This window comes from Schistocerca serialis, chromosome 2, assembly GCF_023864345.2.
Source record: "Schistocerca serialis cubense isolate TAMUIC-IGC-003099 chromosome 2, iqSchSeri2.2, whole genome shotgun sequence".
NCBI classification, from domain to species: domain Eukaryota; kingdom Metazoa; phylum Arthropoda; class Insecta; order Orthoptera; family Acrididae; genus Schistocerca; species Schistocerca serialis.
The window spans coordinates 962,486,131-962,507,388 of record NC_064639.1 but is presented as its reverse complement, the minus strand read 5'-3'; the positions used below and the strand labels follow the sequence as shown (position 1 = coordinate 962,507,388).

Here is a 21,258-nt window from a genome sequence, read left to right as displayed (position 1 = left end):
GAATTCAATCACGGAGCACTAGTGAGGCGCGGACAGCCAGTATTTGCCGACTGCTGGCCATACACATGAACTGTCCGACGGAGGGAGATTGGAGTGGGAACGACCGCTGGTTGGTCGTTCGGTCGGTCGTCTCATCGGACGACGTGTATTTGGTCGCTGACTGCTTATGGAAACTCTCTCTCTCTCTCTCTCTCTCTCTCTCTCTCTGTGTGTGTGTGTGTGTGTGTATATATGTATGTGTGTGTGTGTGTGTGTGTGTGTGTGTGTGTGTGTGTGTGTGTGTGTGTGTGTGTGTCATGTCATTTCTCCTTGTTGTTCCACGGTGATTGGTTTTAGGATTGTCGGAGTTCTTGGTGCAAGTGTTTACGTGTGTAGCTTCTGTGATTTCCGCTGAGCAGATGAATGTTGTCTGCGTACTGGAGTTGCCAGTCGGTCGGTTGGACAGAGCAGCGAGGAAGTCTCCGCGGCGTGAGGTCAGGGAATTGATTAGATTGTTGGTTGGTTCGTCAGCCGTCCCTAGGTCGTGCTGCCACCCGATTATTTAGTGTTACGCTTGACTGCCTGTCTCACCTAAACTGTTGTTAGAGTTTCCTCCCCAGGCCGAGCCTTGGAACACTTCCGAGCACCACTGTTCTGCTGTTTGTGATTTTCTTTTGTCGCAAGTACTGTGCTTGGCCTTCTCTAGTGTATTGATGCCGTATTAATTGATTGAAATTACCCCTTTAGCCATGTTTTATTTAAAATTCTCGTTTGCTCTGTGTATAGGCCTTCAGACGCGTTTGTTTTAAAATTTGTGGTTTTCAGCCGTACTGTGTAAATTTCTGTCTGTAAGGTTTCTCTTTAATTATCTTGACTTCTTAAAATGGCCTTCAGCCGTACTGTGTAAATGCTCATCTTAAGGTTTGTCTTTAATTATTTTAAATAATTCTTTGGGCCTTCAGCCGTTAAGATATTTCAAGTTTTCTTAAGATACTTTTCTGTTGTACTGTGTAAATGCTTCTCTTTAAAGGTTTCCTTTTATTATGTTCAAATATTATTGGGCTTTCAGCCGAGGAATTAATTCAAATTTTCCTTGATATGGCTGTTAGCCGAAATTTGTAAATTCAGACCTTTTAAAGAATTTTCTTTGCTGATCTGAAATATTATTTAGGCCTTTAGCCGTTAAGATATTTTAATTTTACTTAAGTAAGGCCTTCAGACGTTTCTCTAAATCCTTGTGTTTTAAAAGGAATTATTTAAACCTTATTATTGAGATGTTATTTGGGTCCTCAGCCATGAATTGATCCTTGTTGTTTTAGAGAGAAAACTGTGGATTGTGTTTTCGAGGAATAAAATTCTGTGTTCTTGTGTAACCAACAGTAACTGATTTTGGCCCCTTTCCACAACCTGATCCGCTCTGTCCTATGAAAGCAGTTTCGTTACCGAGCGCTTTGACACAGTGGTAAGTCACACGACTGGCATTTGGGACGACGGTGGTTCAAATCCGCGTCTGGCCAAGCATGTTTAGCTTTTCTGTGATTTTTCTAAATCGCGAATGGCGAATGTCTTTGAAATGACATGGTCAATATACTTTCCCATCCTCCCTCAGTCAGAGTTTCCACTCTGTCTGTAAGGACCTCCTCGGCGGCGGTATTTTAAATCTAATTTTCTTCGATTTTAATTAATTTCCTTTAATAGCACATCCAGTATACACATTACGAACACTTCTATTTTTAATTAGTTTTCTTCTGGGTTGCCCTTCATTCTCCTCAGGAAACTTACCTTCTCTGCTTGTGTTTTGCTGTAGCTTTATTATTTATCCAACTCTTCCTTCCATACAATGATAACTGTGCTGCCATAGTTGAATAAAATTGTTTTAGGTTTTGTAGTAAAGTGTCTTATTGTTCCACACAAGGCTCGAAATAAATGGTTCAAATGGCTCTGAGCACTATGGGACTTAACATCTGAGGTCATCAGTCCCCTAGAACTTAGAACTACTTAAACCTAACTAACCTAAGGACATCACAAACATCCATGCCCGAGGCAGGATTCGAACCTGCGACCGTAGCAGTCGCTTAGTTCCGGACTACAGCGCCTAGAACCGCATGGCCACCGCGGCCGGCAAGGCTCGAAATATGTTCCGGCTTTTCTTATACAGGGTTTTACAAAAAGGTACGGTCAAACTTTCAGGAAACATTCCTCACACACAAATAAAGAAAAGATGTTATGTGGACATGTGTCCGGAAACGCTTAATTTCCATGTTAGAGCTCATTTTAGTTTCGTCAGTATGTACTGTACTTCCTCGATTCACCGCCAGTTGGCCCAATTGAAGGAAGGTAATGTTGACTTCGGTGCTTGTGTTGACATGCGACTCATTGCTCTACAGTACTAACATCAAGCACATCAGTACGTAGCATCAACGGGTTAGTGTTCATCACGAACGTGGTTTTGCAGTCAGTGCAATGTTTACAAATGCGGAGTTGGCAGATGCCCATTTGATGTATGGATTAGCACGGGGCAATAGCCGGGGCGCGGTATGTTTGTATCGAGACAGATTTCCAGAACGAAGGTGTCGCGACATGAAGACGTTCGACGCAACTGATCGGCATCTTAGGGAGCAAGGAACATTCCAAGCTATGACTCGCGACTGGGAAAGACCTAGAACGACGAGGACACCTGCAATGGACGAGGCAATTCTTCGTGCAGTTGACGATAACCCTAATGTCAGCGTCAGAGAAGTTGCTGCTGTACAAGGTAAAGTTGACCACGTCACTGTATGGAGAGTGCTACGAGAGAACCAGTTGTTTCCGTACCATGTACAGCGTGTGCAGGCACTATCAGCAGCTGATTGGCCTCCACTTCACTTCATGGCATTTGCTTCAGAACTGTTCCAGAGATTCGACAGGCAGTAGACCGCTCCATTGTCACCATCACCGTAACATTCTCTGCTAACGGTACGCTACGCCTTCCACATCGCTGGCAACGGGTTCTACATAACGCTGGTGACTACTTTGAAGGGCAGTAACAGGTGCAAACAAGTAACTCTTTTGTATCGGTTGTGAATAAATAGTTACCACTATTTAAGTTCCAACCCTTGTAGTTCTCCTCTTTCGCGCCCTACTTTGGCGTCATCACAGACTTGTTCTCGAATCAAACAGCGAAAGTTCTTTCTAAGACAACTCAGTTTGGCAACAACTTCTGTGCCACCCATGCAGCTTTGTTAAGCACGTTAAAAATGTTCCTTCCAGAAATTTCGAGACTAATTCAGCTGAGTAGTGCTCCAATGCTGCTGTAGCGCCTGAGGACAAGCAACCCCTTCGACACTCCTTATGTGGGGCTGCCTGCTCTCAGGCACTAAAGTAGCAGTGGAGCACCATTCAGCTGAATGGGTGACGAAGCTTCTGAAAGGTACATTTTCGAAGTACTCAACAAAGGTGTATGAGTGGCACCGAAGTTGTTGCCAAACTGAGTAGTCTTAGAGAGACCCTTTGCCTTTACGTTCGAGCACAAGTCAATGTTGCACACTTCCATGATCGCGCAATAGTAGGGTGCGAAACATGAGGACTGAAAAAGCGTAAACATCCTTTGCTACTTGGTATCATGTACAAATTTCGTCGAACGGTTTTGAACGGCCCCTAGCGCACTGTATGCCAGAGAAAAACTGTGGTCACACTACACTAAAAAGGGATCAGATGCACTTCAGTGGAGCTGTGGCCCCACGATGTCTTTAGGTTAGGGTTGAATAGCCCGATGGCTGTCAGCAGTATCGAACGTTACTGTGTGTTATGAGCGGTGGTGTACCTGAGATGTTTACTCAACCACCCATAAGAAAATCGCCTGATTTCAATGCTGGATATTGTGGTGCTGATCTCCATCGCACAGTCGTTCAAAGAAGGGGTGAAATATGGATAAGAGGAGATGTTACGTCCTTGCCATCGTGTGACACGTCCACAATGGCGTTGGGTAGAATTTTGGTAAAAATAGGTGTCAATGTGACATCATTAATCCACCTTCTAAGCTGAGGACTTTTTTTTTTTTTTTTTTTTTTTTTTGCATGTTTCGACACCTTGCTGTTTGAAGCGTCGCTGAGCGCGAGGATGAGGTGGCAAGGCGCCACGCTTTTGCGCCGTTACAAGGGAAACTTGTAAGCACCTTTGAGCCAAATTTCAAACTTAAGCTTCGCAATGGGAGACAATTACGGGGTTTCGAAAAAGTGATACTTTTATGTAAATCTGCAGACTTTCGTAGCCACTGTCATTAAAGTTAAAATCTCCTGGGGTGTTAGGTCACGTCGTATTTCCTCTAAAATAATCGACGTTTCGACCGCTCTGCTGGAATCTTCTTCGGGATCTTTCGGTATTCTAGCAACAGTGGACACCGGAAGATCCTGAAGAAGACCCCAGCAGAGGGGTCGAAACGTCTGTTGTTTTAGAGGAAATATGACGCGACCTAACACCCCAGAAGATCTTAACTGCAGTTATATATTTGTTTGCGCAGTGTATTTGGTTGGTCGATGTATCGCTGACTAGCTGTAAGTCATCTTGACTTTCATGTATCAGTACTATGGTATTTACAATTATTAGCGTACTTAGGTTAAATTAAATCCCTGGGTTATTCGGATTTGGAGTTTTTAAAAATCGTCAACATAAATATTAACAAGAACTGGTTAACGAAAACACCCCTCTTTCACGCTGTGATTGATATTTATCTCATTCACTCCTACTTCTCCCGTAGTTATTATAATTTTTGTTTCAAACTATAAACTTTAGGTTTCTCTCGTGACGTATGGCAGGTGGACACTGTCAATCATTATCGCCTGTAGTTGATTCTGACCACCATAAATCATAGACCTTGCAAAGGTGAGTTGGCTTGTGTGCGTCAGTTATATAGATAACATTGATGCAACAATGCAGTGGGGTATCTGTGGAAAGGCCACACTAACGTATAGTTCCCAAAGAGGGTCAGTAGTCCTATTAGTAGCTGCAGAGCAACATTGCAGGAGATTGACTGATCTGACCTCGTAACATTAGCCAAAATGGTCTTACTGTGCTGGTGCTGTGAATGACTGAAAGCAAGAAGAAACTATTATTTTGATAAGTCATGCCTGCGAAATACTGATAAGAACTGGTTTTTCCAGAAGAATGGAAAAAAAACCGATATGAGTCGACGTCGAAGAATATCAGTCTGGGTTCCAGAAGACTTTATGTTTTCAAGAGGCAATACTGACCATAAGACTTACCTTCCAATACAGGTTAAAGAAAAGAATGCCTACGTTTATAGCATATGTAGATTTAGAGAAATTTGATAGTCTTGTCTGGAGTCTGACGGTAGCAGGGGTGAAACAGTGGAAGCGAAAGGCTATTTACAATCGTACAGATACCAGACCGCAGTCACGAAAGGGATGCAGTGGCTGGGAAGCGAATGATAAAGCGTTGTAGGCTTTTCCCGATGTTATTCAATGTGTACAATGAGTAAGCTGTTATGGAAACCGAGAAGAAATTTGGAGTTGGAATTAAAGTTCAGGGAGAATAAATAAAAACTCAAACGTTTGCTGACGACGTAGGCGAATTAAATCACGTGATCTGAAGGAATTCCATTAGTAAATGAAACTGTAAAAGTAGTAGATGAGTTTTGCTATTTGGACAGCAAAATAGCTGTTGATATAAAATGCAGATTGGATATAACACAGAAATCACATTTTAAAAAAGTAATTTGTTTCCTCAAACATAAATTTAGGTCTTTTCTGAAGGTATTTGTATAGAGCGTAGCTTTGTACAGAAGTGCAACGTGAACGGTAAACTTACCAGAGAAGAAGCGAATAGCAGTTTCAGAAATGTTGTCCTATAGGAGAATGCAGAAGGTTCGATGAATAAATCGCGTAAATAATGAGGAGGTCGTGAATCTGATTTAGGGAGAAAGAAATTTGTGGCACAACCTGATTAGAAGAAGGGATCGGTTGATAAGACACATTCTGAGACATCAAGGGGTCGGCATTTGGTTATGGCGAGAAGTGTGGGAACTAAAAATTGTAGAAGGGGACCAAGGGATGAATACGGTAAGCAGATTCAAATGGGTGTATGTTGCAGTACTTTTTCGGAGATGAAGAGGCTTGCGAAGAATAGGGTAGCGTGGAGAGCTGCATCAAACCACTGTCGGACTGAAGACCGTGACAAAAATTAATTTCGACCGAATCTATTGAAAGCTTTCTCAAAATCTATGAAAGCAATGTGGATTTCCAGATTAAATTGTTTTTGGTTTCTTTGAGTCTTTTTGCTATAAAAGTGTTATTACTATACTAACGTCCTTTTCTAAAACTCACTTTGATTTTCTTGAAGATGTGCTTCAGTGGCTGTGCGATCAGTTCTGTTACCCGTATCAGAGCAGGTGTACCCGAATTTACAAAGCTTAAAAGTAACAAAATACTATGTGTTCAGTTTCCGACAAATAATTATTGAAAAATCAGTATTTTACTATCACAGAAAGATAAAATCAGCATTGACATAGAGCATCTGAAATTTTGGGGACTGGAGGTAGGTGATCTGATAGGAGCCTTTGTAAAATTTATAAAAAGAGTTCGATTCGGTCGACAGGAAATAGCTATTCGCCGAATCAACGCAAATTACGATGTAAACGTTAACGGGGACCCGTTAGAAGGTAAAAGCTTTGGTGGAGCTCTCTAAAGAGTTGATATTAAAACAGCGATCAGAGAGGGGGTGGTACCGAGCGAGATATGTCGTGGTTAGCACACTGGACTGACATTCGGGACGGTTCAGATCACCGTCCGGTATCCATATTTTCCGTGATTTTGCTAAATCGCTCCAGCCAAATGCTAGGATGGTTCCTTTTCAACAGCCATCTACAGCGCCAGATCTCAAACGCTTCAATTCTTTCTTTTCCGGTCTTCCCACAGTCCACGATTCATTTCCTTACAATGCTCTGCTCTAGATGTACGATCTCAGAAATTTCTTGTTGTTGTTGTGGTCTTCAGTCCAGAGACTGGTTTGATGCAGCTCTCCATGCTACTCTATCCTGTGCAAGCTTCTTCATCTCTCAGTACCTACTGCAACCTACATCCTTCTGAATCTCTTTAGTGTATTCATGTCTTGATCTCCCTCTACGATTTTTACCCTCCGTGCTGACCTCCAATACTAAACTGGTGATCCCTTTATGCCTCAGAATATGTCCTAATATCTCTGTCCTTTCTAAAACACAGTAAATAATTGACCAATATCTTCATGAATGGTATATATAGGATATAAAAAAAGACATACATGAGTAAATATATTTATAAGCATGCTGCTACGGTTTTTTCGTGTAACTGTGGAGTACTTATGGCCTGATGTGATCGATAGTAATCGGCCACTTTGACCTCCAATAACTCATGTACTATTCAAGTTACATGCCTGTAATTCATACCAATTTATGTTTACACTAATAGCTTTCTAAAGACACGTCGATCGACAAAATCGGACGAGCCGTTTACATTTTGGAAATTCGTTGCTGGGTGTTACTCGTATAATTTATCGTCAGATACTAAACTTTAAACTAATAAAGATATTGAAAATCTGATTACACCGTCAGAATCATCATGCAAATAATGGTAATGTACATGTTTCTTTTTGAGGTATCATGATTCATCTGTTGTTGTTGTGGTCTTCAGTCCTGAGACTGGTTTGATGCAGCTCTCCATGCTACTCTATCCTGTGCAAGCTTCTTCATCTCCCAGTACCTACTGCAACCTACATCCTTCTGAATCTGCTTAGTGTATTCATCTCTTGGTCTCCCTCTACGATTTTTACCCTCCACGGTGTCCTCCAATGCTAAATTTGTGATCCCTTGATGCCTCAAAACATGTCCTACCAACCGGTCCCTTCTTCTAGTCAAGTTGTGCCAAAAATTTCTCTTCTCCCCAATTCTATTCAATACCTCCTCATTAGCTATGTGATCTACCCATCTAATCTTCAACATCCTTCTGTAGCACCACATTTCGAAAGCTTATATTCTCTTCTTGTCCAAACTATTTATCGTCCACGTTTAACTTCCATACATGGCTACACTCCATACAAATACTTTCAGAAACGACTTCCTGACACTTGACTCAATGTTAACAAATTTCTCTTCTTCCGAAACGTTTTTCTTGCAATTGCCAGTCTACATTTTATACCCTCTCTACTTCGACCATCATCCGTTATTTTGCTCCACAAATAGCAAAACTCATTTACTACTTTAAGCGTCTCATTTCCTAATCTAATTCCCGCAGCATCACCTGACTTAATTCGACTACATTCCAGTATCCTCGTTTTGCTTTTGTTAATGTTCATCTTATATCTTCCTTTCAAGACACTGTCAATTCCGTTCAACTGCTCTTTCAAGTCCTTTGCTGTCTCTGACAGAATTACGGTGTCATCGGCGAACCTCAAATTTTTTATTTCTCCTCCATGGATTTTAATACCTACTCCGAATTTTCCTATGTTTCCTTTACTGCTTGCTCAATATACAGATTGAATAACATCGGGGATAGGCTACAACCCTGTCTCACTCCCTTACCAACCACTGCTTCCCTTTCATGCCCCTCGACTCTTATAATTGCCATCTGGTTTCTGTGCAAATTGTAAATAGCCTTTCGCTCCCTGTATTTGACCCTTGCCACCTTCAAATTTGAAAGAGAGTATTCCAGTCAACATTGTCAAAAGCTTTCTCTAAGTCTACAAATGCTAGAAACGTAGGTTTGCCTTTCCTTAATTTATTTTCTAAGATAAACAGTAGGGTCAGAAATTAATTTCTGTAAATAAGGCCGATGCTTGGCCAGAAGTACCCCCATTGCCTGTGCTAACGTGCTTTCGTGCTCTCCTTATCTCACCTGTCACCTGTTATTTTTCCTTCCAAGGCAACAGAATTCCTCCACTTCGTCTACTTCGCAGTCCCCAACTTTGATGTTAAGTTTATCGCTCTCTCAATTCTGCTGTTGCTCATTACTTTCGTCTTTCTTCAGTTTACTTTCAATCCACGGCGTGTGCCCATTCCTAGTGTGTGCTGCTCATTGCGTGCAGTAGGTACTACAATTCCTCCTCACTGTCAATGAGGATAGCAAAGTCATCAGCGAATCTTATCGCCGGCCGCGGTGGTCTCGCGGTTCTAGGCGCGCAGTCCGGAACCGTGCGACTGCTACGGTCGCAGGTTCGAATCCTGCTTCGGGCATGGATGTGTGTGATGTCCTTAGGTTAGTTAGGTTTAAGTAGTTCTAAGTTCTAAGGGACTGATGACCACAGCAGTTGAGTCCCATAGTGCTCAGAGCCATTTGAACCATTTTTGAATCTTATCACTGATATCCTTTCACCCTGAATTTTAATCCCACTCTTGAACCTTATTTTTATTTCTGTAATTCCTCCTTCGATGTCTAGATTGAACAGTAGTTGCGAAATACTGCGTCTTTGTCTTACATACTTTTAAATTCGAGCACTTCATTCTTGATCTTCCTTATTTTTTCCTCTAGGTTCTTGTACAATTTTGTATATTATCTGGTTTTTGCACCATTTTAGGTTGTCGAACGCTTTTCGCAGCTCAACAAGTCCTATAAGCCTGTCTTGATTTTTCTTAATTATCGCTTCCTTATCAATCGCTATGTCAGAACTCTCCAAATTTATTGTCGTCTAACAGATCTAACAGAACTTTTCCTTTCTTCTGTATATTATTCTTGTAAGAATCTTGGATATATGAGCCACTGAGCAGACTGTGTAATAGTTCTCGAAATTACTTGCTATCTTCGGGATTATGTTGATGATATCTCTCCGAAATCTGACGATATGTCTGCGGACTCACAGATATCCTGCAACAACTTGAACAGTAGCTTGATCACCACATCTCCCAATAATTTCAGAAACTCCGAAAAAATGTTATCAATGCTTTATTTGATGGTAAGTCTTCAAAAGTCAAGTTATCAGACAAGTCCTTCCTCGTCGTGGAGACCTTCAGTCGAATCTTTCCACATATCACCTCACTCTGCTGCGCTTGACAATGGAATTCCCACTGCACTCTTTAATATTAACGTCCTCTCTTTCAATTTCACCGAGGGTTGTTTTAACTTTTCTGTTTGCTGAATCAGTCCTTCCGACGAGCATTTCTTTTCCCACTCCTTTACATTTTTCATTGCAGCCTTGCATTTATTTAAAAAAAATTGTTCAAATGGCTCTAAGCGCTATGGGACTTAATATCTGAGGTCATTAGTCCCCTAAACTTAGAACTACTTAAACCTAACTAACCTAAGGCCATCAAACACATCAATGCCCGAGACAGGATTCGAACCTGCGACTGTAGCAGCAGCGCGGTTCCAGACTGAAGCGCCTAGAACAGCTCTGCCACAGCGGCCGGCGCATTTTTTCATTTCTAAGTAACTTATATTTCTGTATTCCTGGATTTTCCCGAAAGTTTTTGCACTTCCTTCTTTCGTCGATCAATTGTATTATTTTTTGTGTTACCCACGGTTTCTTCGCAGTTACCTTCCTTGTACGTATGTTTGCCTGTCCAACATCTGTGACTGCCCTTTTTACAGATGTACATTTGCCTTCAACTCAGCTGGCTACTGTGGTAATCGTTATCACAGTATCTGCAACCCCAGAGAACTTCACATGCATTCACCATTCGCCAGTATTTCAGCACCTCACTTCTTTATATATTGGTTCTTCCGGACGAATCTCTTAAACTTCAGGTTACTCTTCATCATTACGAAATTGTGATCTGAGTTTGCATCTGCTCCTGGGTACGTCTTACAATCGAATATCTGATTTCGGATTCTCTATCTGATCATGTTGCAACCAAGCTGGGATCTTCCAGTATCTCAAGGTCTTTTGCAAGTATACCTTCTCCCCTTTGATTATTGAATAGTATATTCGCTTTTATTAGCTAAAATTTATTCTTTCTCCCCTCTCATTCCTGTTGCCAACAATCATGCCGGGAAATCTTTGTTCTATTCCTTCCCCTACATCCGCGTTCCAATGCTCCATGATTATTAAATTACCATCTGCTTTTCCGTAGTGAATTACCAGTTCGGTATCGTGATATACTTCCTCCATCTCTTCACCTACTGCTTGTGACATCGGCGTGTATAACTGAACTATTGTTAGCACTGGTCTGCTGTCGATTCTGATTAGAACAAACTTATCACTAAACTGTTCGTAATAACTTACCCTCTGCTCTGCCTTCCTCTTCATAATGAAGCCTGCTTTTTCTGATATTAACCTACATCTGTCTGATCAGAAATCCTCACCTGCTTTCCAGTTCACTTCACTGTAATCTAAACTGAGCATTCTCATTTCTCTTTTCATATTTTGTAGCTTACCCACCACGTAAAAACTTCTGACATTCCGTGCTCCGACTCGTAGTATGTTACTCTTTCGTTGGTTATTCATTCTTTTTCTCATAGTTACCTCCCCTTCGCAGTCCCATCCCGGAGATCCGGAATCTTTTCCCAATGAAGAGATCATCATTACACTTTTCCAGTTGCTGGTCACATGTCCTGTGGATACACGTAGAGTGTTTTTAACCAAGTTCTTTCCATTGCCTTCTGCATGGTCATGCCATTGATCATGTACGTCCGCCTCGCGCCAAGGGTAAGATGTTGCTCTAGAACTCTGTCCGCTCCTCCGCTCTACTTGGCAAGGCCGTTGCCAGAGCGAGAGTGTCTCCAACACTGGGTGTCTTCGGGGGCCTCTGGTGGTGATTTTTATTCAAATTTCGAGCAGCGGCTAGTTTCGAACCCCGGACCCGGGCCGCTTTGATTCCTATTCAAAAGTTCTGCCCGACTCTGTTAATTTTTGTCTCTTTTCCGGTGGGGCTTCAATGCTAACGAAATCACTTTGAATGGCTTGTACTTTCATGACGTTGGTTCTGTAGTCAGTTAACTCCAAATTTTTTTACTTCTTCTTCTCCAAGAACACAGTAGATGTACCAGTTCGTAGAACCGAAAAATAATCCCCTTCTTGTAGGTTAAAATGAAAAAAAAAAAAGTTTTTCATCAAGTCGAAACGAACGATAATTTTTTATATAGTTACGAAGCAGCACTGCTTTAGACTGCTTAAATTGAAAAAAAAAATCCTAACTGAAATATCGTTCTGGATGTGAAAGAAAAATTAAATATCTCTGGAACATCTGCTGATATTTAGGATTTTTCTTTAAAGAAAAATGCTCTCCATTGCATACTGGCATACTGTATGTGGCCTTCTACGTTGAGATGTATCTTCATGATTGGATATATCACATCTGCACGCTACAGGTACACCCATGCTCTACGTTAAATCGAGATAAAATTTCGTGTTTGTTAGTAACTAGGAGATTTATGACACTGCTCACAACAGTCTATTACCTAACAACGAGACGTTCCTGCGTAGTCTTTGGAAAGAGCAACGCTCACGATAGGCCAGGATACAGATTCGAATCGCGACCTAGCAGACGTTTGGAGTCTATTAGTATACTCAAAACAGTGATATTTTAACTGTGGAGTGAAACATTCATTCTGAATCACTTGTATTTTATAATGAAAAAGTATCGGCGTTTTAAAATCGGATCATTTTGTATATGAATTCATTTGCACGTTTGGGAATACCCAAATGCTGTTGGTATTTTTAAGGGGGACACGATTGTTGGCGTTATTTTACACGTAGTTTATCAGCCAGAGATAGAAGCCGATCTGTTATACAGACGCGTTCAAATTATTAGACTAAATGATTATGTTTTATGGTGTAAAAATAGGAGAGAAAAGTGTAATAATTGATTTGTTTTAATGGTTTAATTGATGCCACGAAATTTCTCTTCCAAGCAATTCACAGGTCACTGAATTTTTCACAGTTGGTAACATTTGGCATTTTCCCTCAAAATCTTGTTGTTGTTAGTTGTCTGTGTGCATGCTTTGAAACTGTGTTTACAGTAATGTTTTATGTTTCTGTGGTGTACTTCAGCTTGTTATTTATTCTATCAACTTCTTGCTTCATTAACAAGACATGAAATAGCTTGTGAACTTGCATGTTTTTAGCTATAGGAATAAATCGTGGTATTTCCAAAGAAAGTTAGGTTATGGGGAAGACAAAAGATGTTTCACCTTGGAAACTTTCAGTTGTGGTAGCACTTCTTGCTGAAAATCGTTATACACAGCAATAAATTGCTGACAGAATGAGAATATCACAGAAAACTGTCAGCAGAATCTGACTTTCAGTGCACAAAGGTGGTGAATACAAGCCAAACAGGAAAGAAAAATGTGGACATAAAACAAAAATCAGTCCTAGAACAATGAGAAGACTAACAAACATGGAAACAATGAACTGTAAACTTACTTCTATAGACATGGGCCATCAGGTGAAAGGTTTTGGTGTTGAAGTTTCACGCGTGACAATGAGAAGGAGGCTGTTTGGATGTGGTTTAAAGGCATGCCGACCAAGGAAAAAACAGATAATCACACTTGCCATGAAAACCAAAAGATTGCAGTGGGCTAAACATCTTCAGGAGTGGACAAGTGAGGACTAAGGTATGTGCAATGATATGGTAAATTAAATGGGTCTGATGTCTAAAGTTAGGAGTTTTCGCTTGAAATTCTGATGTTTTATTGATACTGAAGAGCTGTACATTTGAATTTTGGGACTGTTGAGGTGTCCTACGCTATTATTCTTAACTTTTCTAACTTTGAATTTTGTACATATGCTTCAGGTATGCTTCAGTGATGAATCTATATTCACTGTGATGGAAGAAAGCAGCCAGTATGTTCGTCGCAGACCTGGAGAACAGTTCAAAGCTGAGTGTGTGCAGCAATGTTTGACGCATCCAACTTCCATTATGGTCTGGAATGTGAAGTCCGTGAAAGGTCCTGGCAGATTACACATTGTTGAGGGGACAGTGAGGGAAGAACAGTATAAACAAATCCCTGAAAAGGAATTTTTCCCCCAAATAAATGAGTGGTTTCTCAATAAAGATGCCATTTTTATACCTGATGGGGCAACTTGCCACAAAGCCAAAAGTGTTTCCAGGTACTTAGAAGAAAAGCAACTGAAAGTGTTGCCCTGGCCAGGGAATAGCCCAGATATGAACCCAATTGGAAATGTAGGGACTATTGTGAAACAGAGGATAATGAAATTTACAATAACCACCAAACAAGACCTAAGGGAGAAACTAGAGGAAATCTGGTACCATGACAATGATATTGAAATGAAATGTGAAAAGTTAATAAAAACTAGGATAAAAACGTTGATTAAGAACAAAGGCATACATACAAAGTATAGTGTGCACAAATATAATCTGTATTTGTATGTAAATGTGTAACAAATGTTAAGTTTCGGAAAAAATGTCTTTAGTCTAATAATTTGAACACGTCTGTAAAATATTCTTTGGGTCATTTCACGTCCTTGAGGATACATGTGGAAAATGAAATGTGAATGAATAGGAGAGTCCATAAACGAATGAATTATGTAGGCTTTACAAATGTCTGAAGAAACGAGCACCTTAGTTATTATTGCTGCCTGTGTTGCTTAAAAATGCAGCGTCATATCATCACATATGGTCCGTGAGCTACGTCACGAGACGAGGATTTGCGAAGCACCTACGCAACAAAAGACGGCTTTACCGCTCTTGAAATCCGTACGACGCCGGAAAAAGAGTGGCGAGCAGACGGCGGGATTTTGTCTCCCTGTCACCTCACAGAGCACCCTCACACAATGGAGGATGTTCGATAAGAAACGCTAGCAAACAAGAAATGATTTACTGTGCCCTCTGCCTCTTAAAGCAGTCGCCATGCGCCCGTTGCTCACTCCATAGCCGGCCAGCATGGCGCTGACAAGGGGCAGAGGTAAGGCTGCAGCAGCTCCGGCATGGCAAACTCATGAAACGCGCAGAAAACTGGTACATTATATGCGTAATTTTTGTGAAGTAAAATTTTGTTCGTACATGATACTCGATGACCCACTAAGTGCACCTCCAAGACTGACTGACATTTAACCCTGTGAGCTGCCGAGGCGTATCAGAACAACTGGAACCACTTTAAAGAATATAATTAATACGCCGCCATACACCAGCGATTCAGTGTTGATCTTAAGCAAACGCTTTATTACTTTCATTGGTATTAACTGTATGCAGTACATCATTTATTTTCTTCAGCAGTAACGGTGGAGCAGTTGTCAGTTTTAAAATGTTCCGTTTGTTCTATTTGTTCCTGTTGTACCTTGATTTTTGTGGGCTAGAAGAGGTAATGAACTCATCCACATGCTAGTAAAGGCTCCCCTGAACCGAGTCAGTGGAACTTAACAATTTTCGTATTTTCAATTCTAGCTAAAACGTAATTGCAGGGTTAGATACATGTTTAAAGAGATGATTAATTTGATAGGTCGGCATCAGATTTGGGATAAATAAATCTCCGGCAATAAATAAAAATAAAAACCTACGCCATAGTTGGCAGAGAAAGAAGTGAAACCCGTTGCGACGGCATGAATCCCTTACGACGGTAACCTATCCGCAAAAATCGGCAGGAAAACACCGGAAACATAACTGTGTATTTTAATAAAGTAAAACAATTCCTAATGTTGTGCAGAACTATATTTATTTGGTCATGAACGGCTTTCGCTTTCCTCAGGCCATCTTCAGGTGACAAATGAATGTTGGAAACACTGATAAACATGATGTACGACTTACTCAGATATTATTTGTACAGAAGATACAAAAATGACAAAATTTTCACGTAGGAAAACATTACAATAATTAAATTAACTAAAAACTGGGGTGTAACCAAAGTTTTTATGTGGAGATACATATAACAAATGATGAGAAGTAAAATGAATTTACAGTTTGAGTCTATTATTTGGAAGTTTAAGAAGAAAATAATCTCCAACGACTTCATCGCTACCAAAGCTGAAAAATCAGTTTAGTTCTTTTGAACAAAAGTGATTACGTTAGAAAAGTGAACCACTTCCTTGAAAGGTCCAACTTCCAACATCTACAAAGTCGTTACAAATACTAGATTCAAACTTTAAATTCATTTTATTTCTCTTCATTTGTTATGTGTATCTTCACATAAAAACATTGTTTGCCCCTCCTTTTTACTTAATGTAATCAATGTAATATTTTCCTATTTGTCATTTTTGTATTTTCAGTACAAACAATATCTGTGTATCATATCGTGTTTATCTGTGTTTGCGACGATGACATGAGAAGCCGAAAGTCGATTCGTGACGAAATAAATACAATTCTGCATAACATTAGGAAGAGTTTTCCTTTTAAATATGATTGCCATGTTCTGTCAAGCATCGACTAAAAATTTAGTTAACTGGGTATTTCGTCCGCCGCCCAACATGAAAGCCTTGTTGGGGTCTGTGAAGGATAACTTATGACTCCGAAAACCAGGAGTTTATCGTATTCCTTACCAGTGCGGGAAAATGTACGTAGGTCAGACCATGCGGACGATACAGGAAAGATGCGCGGGGCGCAAACGCCACACAGATTAGCAACAAACAACGTACTCAGCTACGGCGGAGCACTGCCTCTCCGACGGACACGGCATGGAGTATAGCGACTCCAAACTGTTAAAACAGGCAAACACTTGCTTGGAGTGTGTTTTAAAACAATCTATAGAAATTCGGTTACATGATGAGATGATAAATAGATACAGCGGTTTCCAGCCAAGTAAGGCTTGAGATACAGCCTTGAGAGTGCTCAAAGCACAACGACCCGGTCTGTAGGAGACCCCTTTGCGCCAACCCAACTAAAAAGCTTTGGTCACACCACAGACGTGTGTTCTGCGCATGTGCTGCGTCCCGACCATCGTGATGGCTCCATGACACGGGAGACCGCGGCTCGTGTCCCGGTCACGTATTTCTGCTCCCTCATCCCCCCCGCCCCCTTCCCACCTTACCGGCTTAGCCGCACCAACGTACCGCGTTGGGAGAGTGGATATATGGCATGCCCACGACAAACTGACCTTTTCTACTGGCGCTGCCAGTAGCGGAAAAGGGTCGATGCTAGTCGGTCTTGTCTTCGAGCACTGCCAATGTCACCTGGCTGTCTAATCTCAGCTTTCGAGTAACCACAAAACACGGTCAGTGGTACAACCACTGCGGGAAGGAGTCTCCGCTGCCTTACCCTCACCTCTCACCTCCCCTCGACAGTCATAATATGCGGCCAAGGCGCATACGGTCAACTCATCTTCAGCCAGTAGAAGACAAATCACTCACCAGGGCTGCCGAAAGATGACAAAAAACCTCTTTAACGAAATATAGTACCATTCTTGACGACGCCACCCGCGGAATAGCGGAGAAATTTCAAAATAAAAATAAAATTAGCAAGACACCAAAAATTAGCTATATTACGAACAGAGCCTAAAATATGTCTCCTCGGAGTTTTTCGCCGCGGCATGTCCGAATAAATTCTCGGTTCTCCGGAGATAGCCATCGAAAGCTCCCGAATTTTATTGGAATTGACGCGCCTTGAAAACCGAGAAGATTTTATTCCTTAAATCTGTCAACCTACACCTGTACTCTGTAAACCACACTACGGTATGTAGTGGAGGATATTTCTGGTATATCAGTTGCTTATTACCTTAGCTGTTACATCGTGAATGCTCTGTGCGAAGAACAACTCTCCTCAAAACTCCGTATGAGCTCCAATCTTTCTGACATTCTTGACGCGGTCATTTCGCGAAGCAAATGTGGGAGGATGTAATATGTTGTCCGACACTTCTACGAGTGTCCGCTCTCTGAATTACAACAGTAAATCTCTGCATGATGTGCAGCACCTCTCTTCTACCGTCTGCAACGAGAGATTGTCGAACAGACCTGCAACGCTCTCGCATCCACTAAACGATCTCTTCACAAAACCTGCCGCTGTTCATTAATAAGAAAGTAGCACGTCAGCAATTAGGGAAATTACTCCCATCTCTTCATAACTCATTTCCTCATAACTTCAGCAGAATTTAAATTAAGGCTGATTTTCATCGTGAAAATGTTCTTCATCTTATTCCTCGCCTCATTCCTTGTCTTCATAGCGTCAGCATGTTGTCACCGGCTGCGACATAGTAGCGAATATGAACAGTGATCCAATACTGTCAAATGTTTTTTTATTCCAGTCTTTGATCACAATATAAATTCGTTTGACGATGACCGGTTTCAGTCACTAATGACCATCTTCAGATCTGTTCTACACCATGATCTAATGTGATAATGCCGGACGTTGTGGCCTATTTTACTCCATATTTTAGATCTATATGGCGATGCTATGCTGAGTGTATTTATATGTTTTGACGACGCCGTTACGGCTCTATCACATTAGGACATGGTGTAGAACAGATCTGAAATGGTCATTACTGACTGAGATCGGTCATCGTCAAAGGAATTTATATTGTGATCAAAGACTGGAATAAAAAAAAACATTTGTCAGCATGTTGTTTTGAGTTTGGCAATGTTAGCGATAAGCAGTGGCTGCACGCCCTTTCACATACCACCCCCGTCACCTTTCCTTCACATCAATATTCGGACTGTGCGGGGAATCTGAGTCACATTCGGATATTGACGGTTTGGAGCTGTTCACCATCTTTTCCTACCTTGTACTAATCGTTTCATCTCCGCGTACACCTAGATCTACACCTATATTGCGCGAGCCACCTTACGATGCGTGGCGCAGGGTATTTTGTGTACCAGTCTAACTATCCACTTTTCCTGTTCCTGTGACGAATGGTTCACGGAAAGAATGAGTGCCGATAAGCCTCATTGTGGGCTCGAATCAATATTTCACTATTTACAAGTCTGCCAACGCTGCGGTAACTTTTCGATTCCGTAACTGCAGAAATCACGTGGTTTTGAGGCGAAGACCTCGTCGAGCCACGTTCGGAGCACATTTTCATCCGGAAAGGTTCCTTGAAAGCTGTCCGACAGAGAGAGAAAAAGGTGAAAATCTGAAGGCGCAAGATCAGATGAATTACGTGGGTGCGGAATGACTTCCCAACCCGAACACCTGTAAAGTGTTTTTCTCGGTCTAGCAAAACGCGCGCGGCCGTTATCATGGAGAAGCATCACTTCACGTAGTGTTCCTGGTCGTTGTTCCTGAAATGCCAGTGCAAGCTGTCTCAGTTATTCACAATAAATATCAGCAGTGATGGTCATACCTAGGGGAAGCAATTCGTAGTACACCACACCGTCGCTGTTGCACCAGATACGTATCATCTTTTGTGGGTGGGCGCAGGGGAGTTGCTGTTTTGTTTGGGCTCAACCATTCATTTCTCTTCCTTATGTTACCATTAAGAAATTGAGATTAAGGAAAAGTCATTTCAAACACAATCTCTAAAGAAAGCTAAGAAGAAATTAGGAAAATGAATTGATGTTCAAGAAGAAGAAATTAAAAAGCTGTTTACCGTTACATAGCAATTTTGTCAGGGATACGAAAGACATAGAAACTCAGCTCAATCGAATGGATAGCGCTTTGAAAACAAGTTACATGATGAAATCAGTAAAGCTGAAACAAGGTTAATGGAGAACAGTCGACCCAATTCAGATAACAGTGAGGGAATTAGATCAGGAAATGAGACGTTGAAAGTAGTGTATGATTTTTACTATTTGTGCTGCAAAATAGCTGACAACGGGGGAAAGTAAGAGGATATAAGATACTCAATGGCAATGGCAAAAAAAGCCTTTATGAAAGTAAGATGGATCCACTAAAAATTTAAGTGCTTTGAACCCTTTCCCCCAAACCACGTATATGGATTGTACTGTTTTATGGAAGAGAAACGTATCCGATAAACAGAAAAATGTAACGACGGATTATTCGCATAACTAATGAATAGGTTATAAGCGAATCGTAAAAAAGAAATTTATGCCACAACTTGTGTAAGGAAGGATTAATTGATAGGATACGTCCTGGGACTTCAAGCAATAGATAATTCGGTAAACGATGAAAGTGGAGCAGGGTGTAGAAATCGAAGGGACATAGAGAGAGAAAGAGAGAGAGGTAGAGGGAGAGAGACAGACAGACAGACAGACAGAGATGCCAAGACTTGAAAATACAAGCACATTCAAATGGATGCAGGCACACACAAACACACACACAAAGTGAGAGAGAGGCAGGGGGTTGGTGGGTGTAAAGAGAAAAACTTACAGGCACAGAGACACTCATAAACAGATCACAAACACGCTAGAGTACTATGCAGAATCTCGTTAACTGGTTTTTCGTTCGCTCCCTGGTCGAACAAATTCATAATTATAAATGAAATGTAAAAAATGGCAGATATTGTACAAACATTAATTTATTTCGTTATTCAATTTTCAGTATACAGTGATATCGCCAAACTTTAAATGAATGTTGCCGTCAAAGAGCAAAACAATACTGGTGAACACCATTACGAAAAATATTACTCATGAAGTGGAGCATTACGCTTTGAAATAGCCATGTAACCTCCTGAAAACCATATGGAAATGAGCCTGAAAAATGTTCGAAAAAATAATAAAAAAATAATTATTTCAAAAAAATGACTGGTTGCAATTTTCTGTATTTATATTATCAAAGAATTACACTCAACCGATAGTGGATGTACATGTGTAAATAAAACAGCTTCCTATGTGTGACATTTGTTCATTTCCTCGGTACGCATTTCGATGATTCAGACCATCGTCTTCAGGTGGAGTATTATGTAATTACATTCCTTGTGTTAGTGTAGAATACGGAGGCCTTTTCGCAGCAGCAGACCAAGTGCAAAACAGGTTATTTTTCGTTTTTTTGAAGGGCGATAGAGTCGAAAAGATGTTGCTTACTGTACTGGAAATTGTAGCATGTGCCGTTCACTGTACAATGTTCACATTGCAGGTTATTTACACAGTGTAAAGGCAAGACAATAGAATTGAAGAAAGGCTGGAAGGGGTATTACCTCTCCCAGCCATTCTTCGATACTCTGGTATTAATTTTACACACACACACACACACACACACACACACACACACGTTACTATTATTTTCAATGTTTCTCCGTTTTGTTCCCTTTATATTTCTTCATTGTTCAACATTTTTAATTGTGCTAACATTACAATGTCAAAGATGACATTTACTCTGTGTCTGCCCCTCTCCATGCGTTCGCAATTTTGTTCACAAGTACAGGGTGTACATAAAGTCCGGGAACACTTTCAATTATTTATTGCACAAGAACCAAACACTGTACAGATATCATACATATGTCATTTTGAAGAGAAACTGAAAATTTTTTTTCATGTTATACCGCCACAGCATAGTTTGGTAATTTGCCGATAGTCAGCGCTAGTCGCGAACATGGCGAG

General features: G+C 41.0%; 1 protein-coding gene across 2 annotated transcripts in view; it reads left to right on the top strand.

Moving 5' to 3' along the window:
• Nucleotides 1-14,781: 14,781 nt before the first annotated feature.
• LOC126456571 (sialin-like) overlaps nucleotides 14,782-21,258 on the top strand; it is a 157,003-nt gene continuing 150,526 nt past the window's right edge. For both annotated transcript variants that reach the window (XM_050092316.1, XM_050092315.1), the window contains exon 1: nucleotides 14,782-14,804. In XM_050092316.1, the coding sequence (XP_049948273.1) occupies nucleotides 14,783-14,804 (22 nt within the window). In that variant the 5' untranslated portion in view covers nucleotide 14,782. The remainder of the gene's footprint in view (nucleotides 14,805-21,258) is intronic.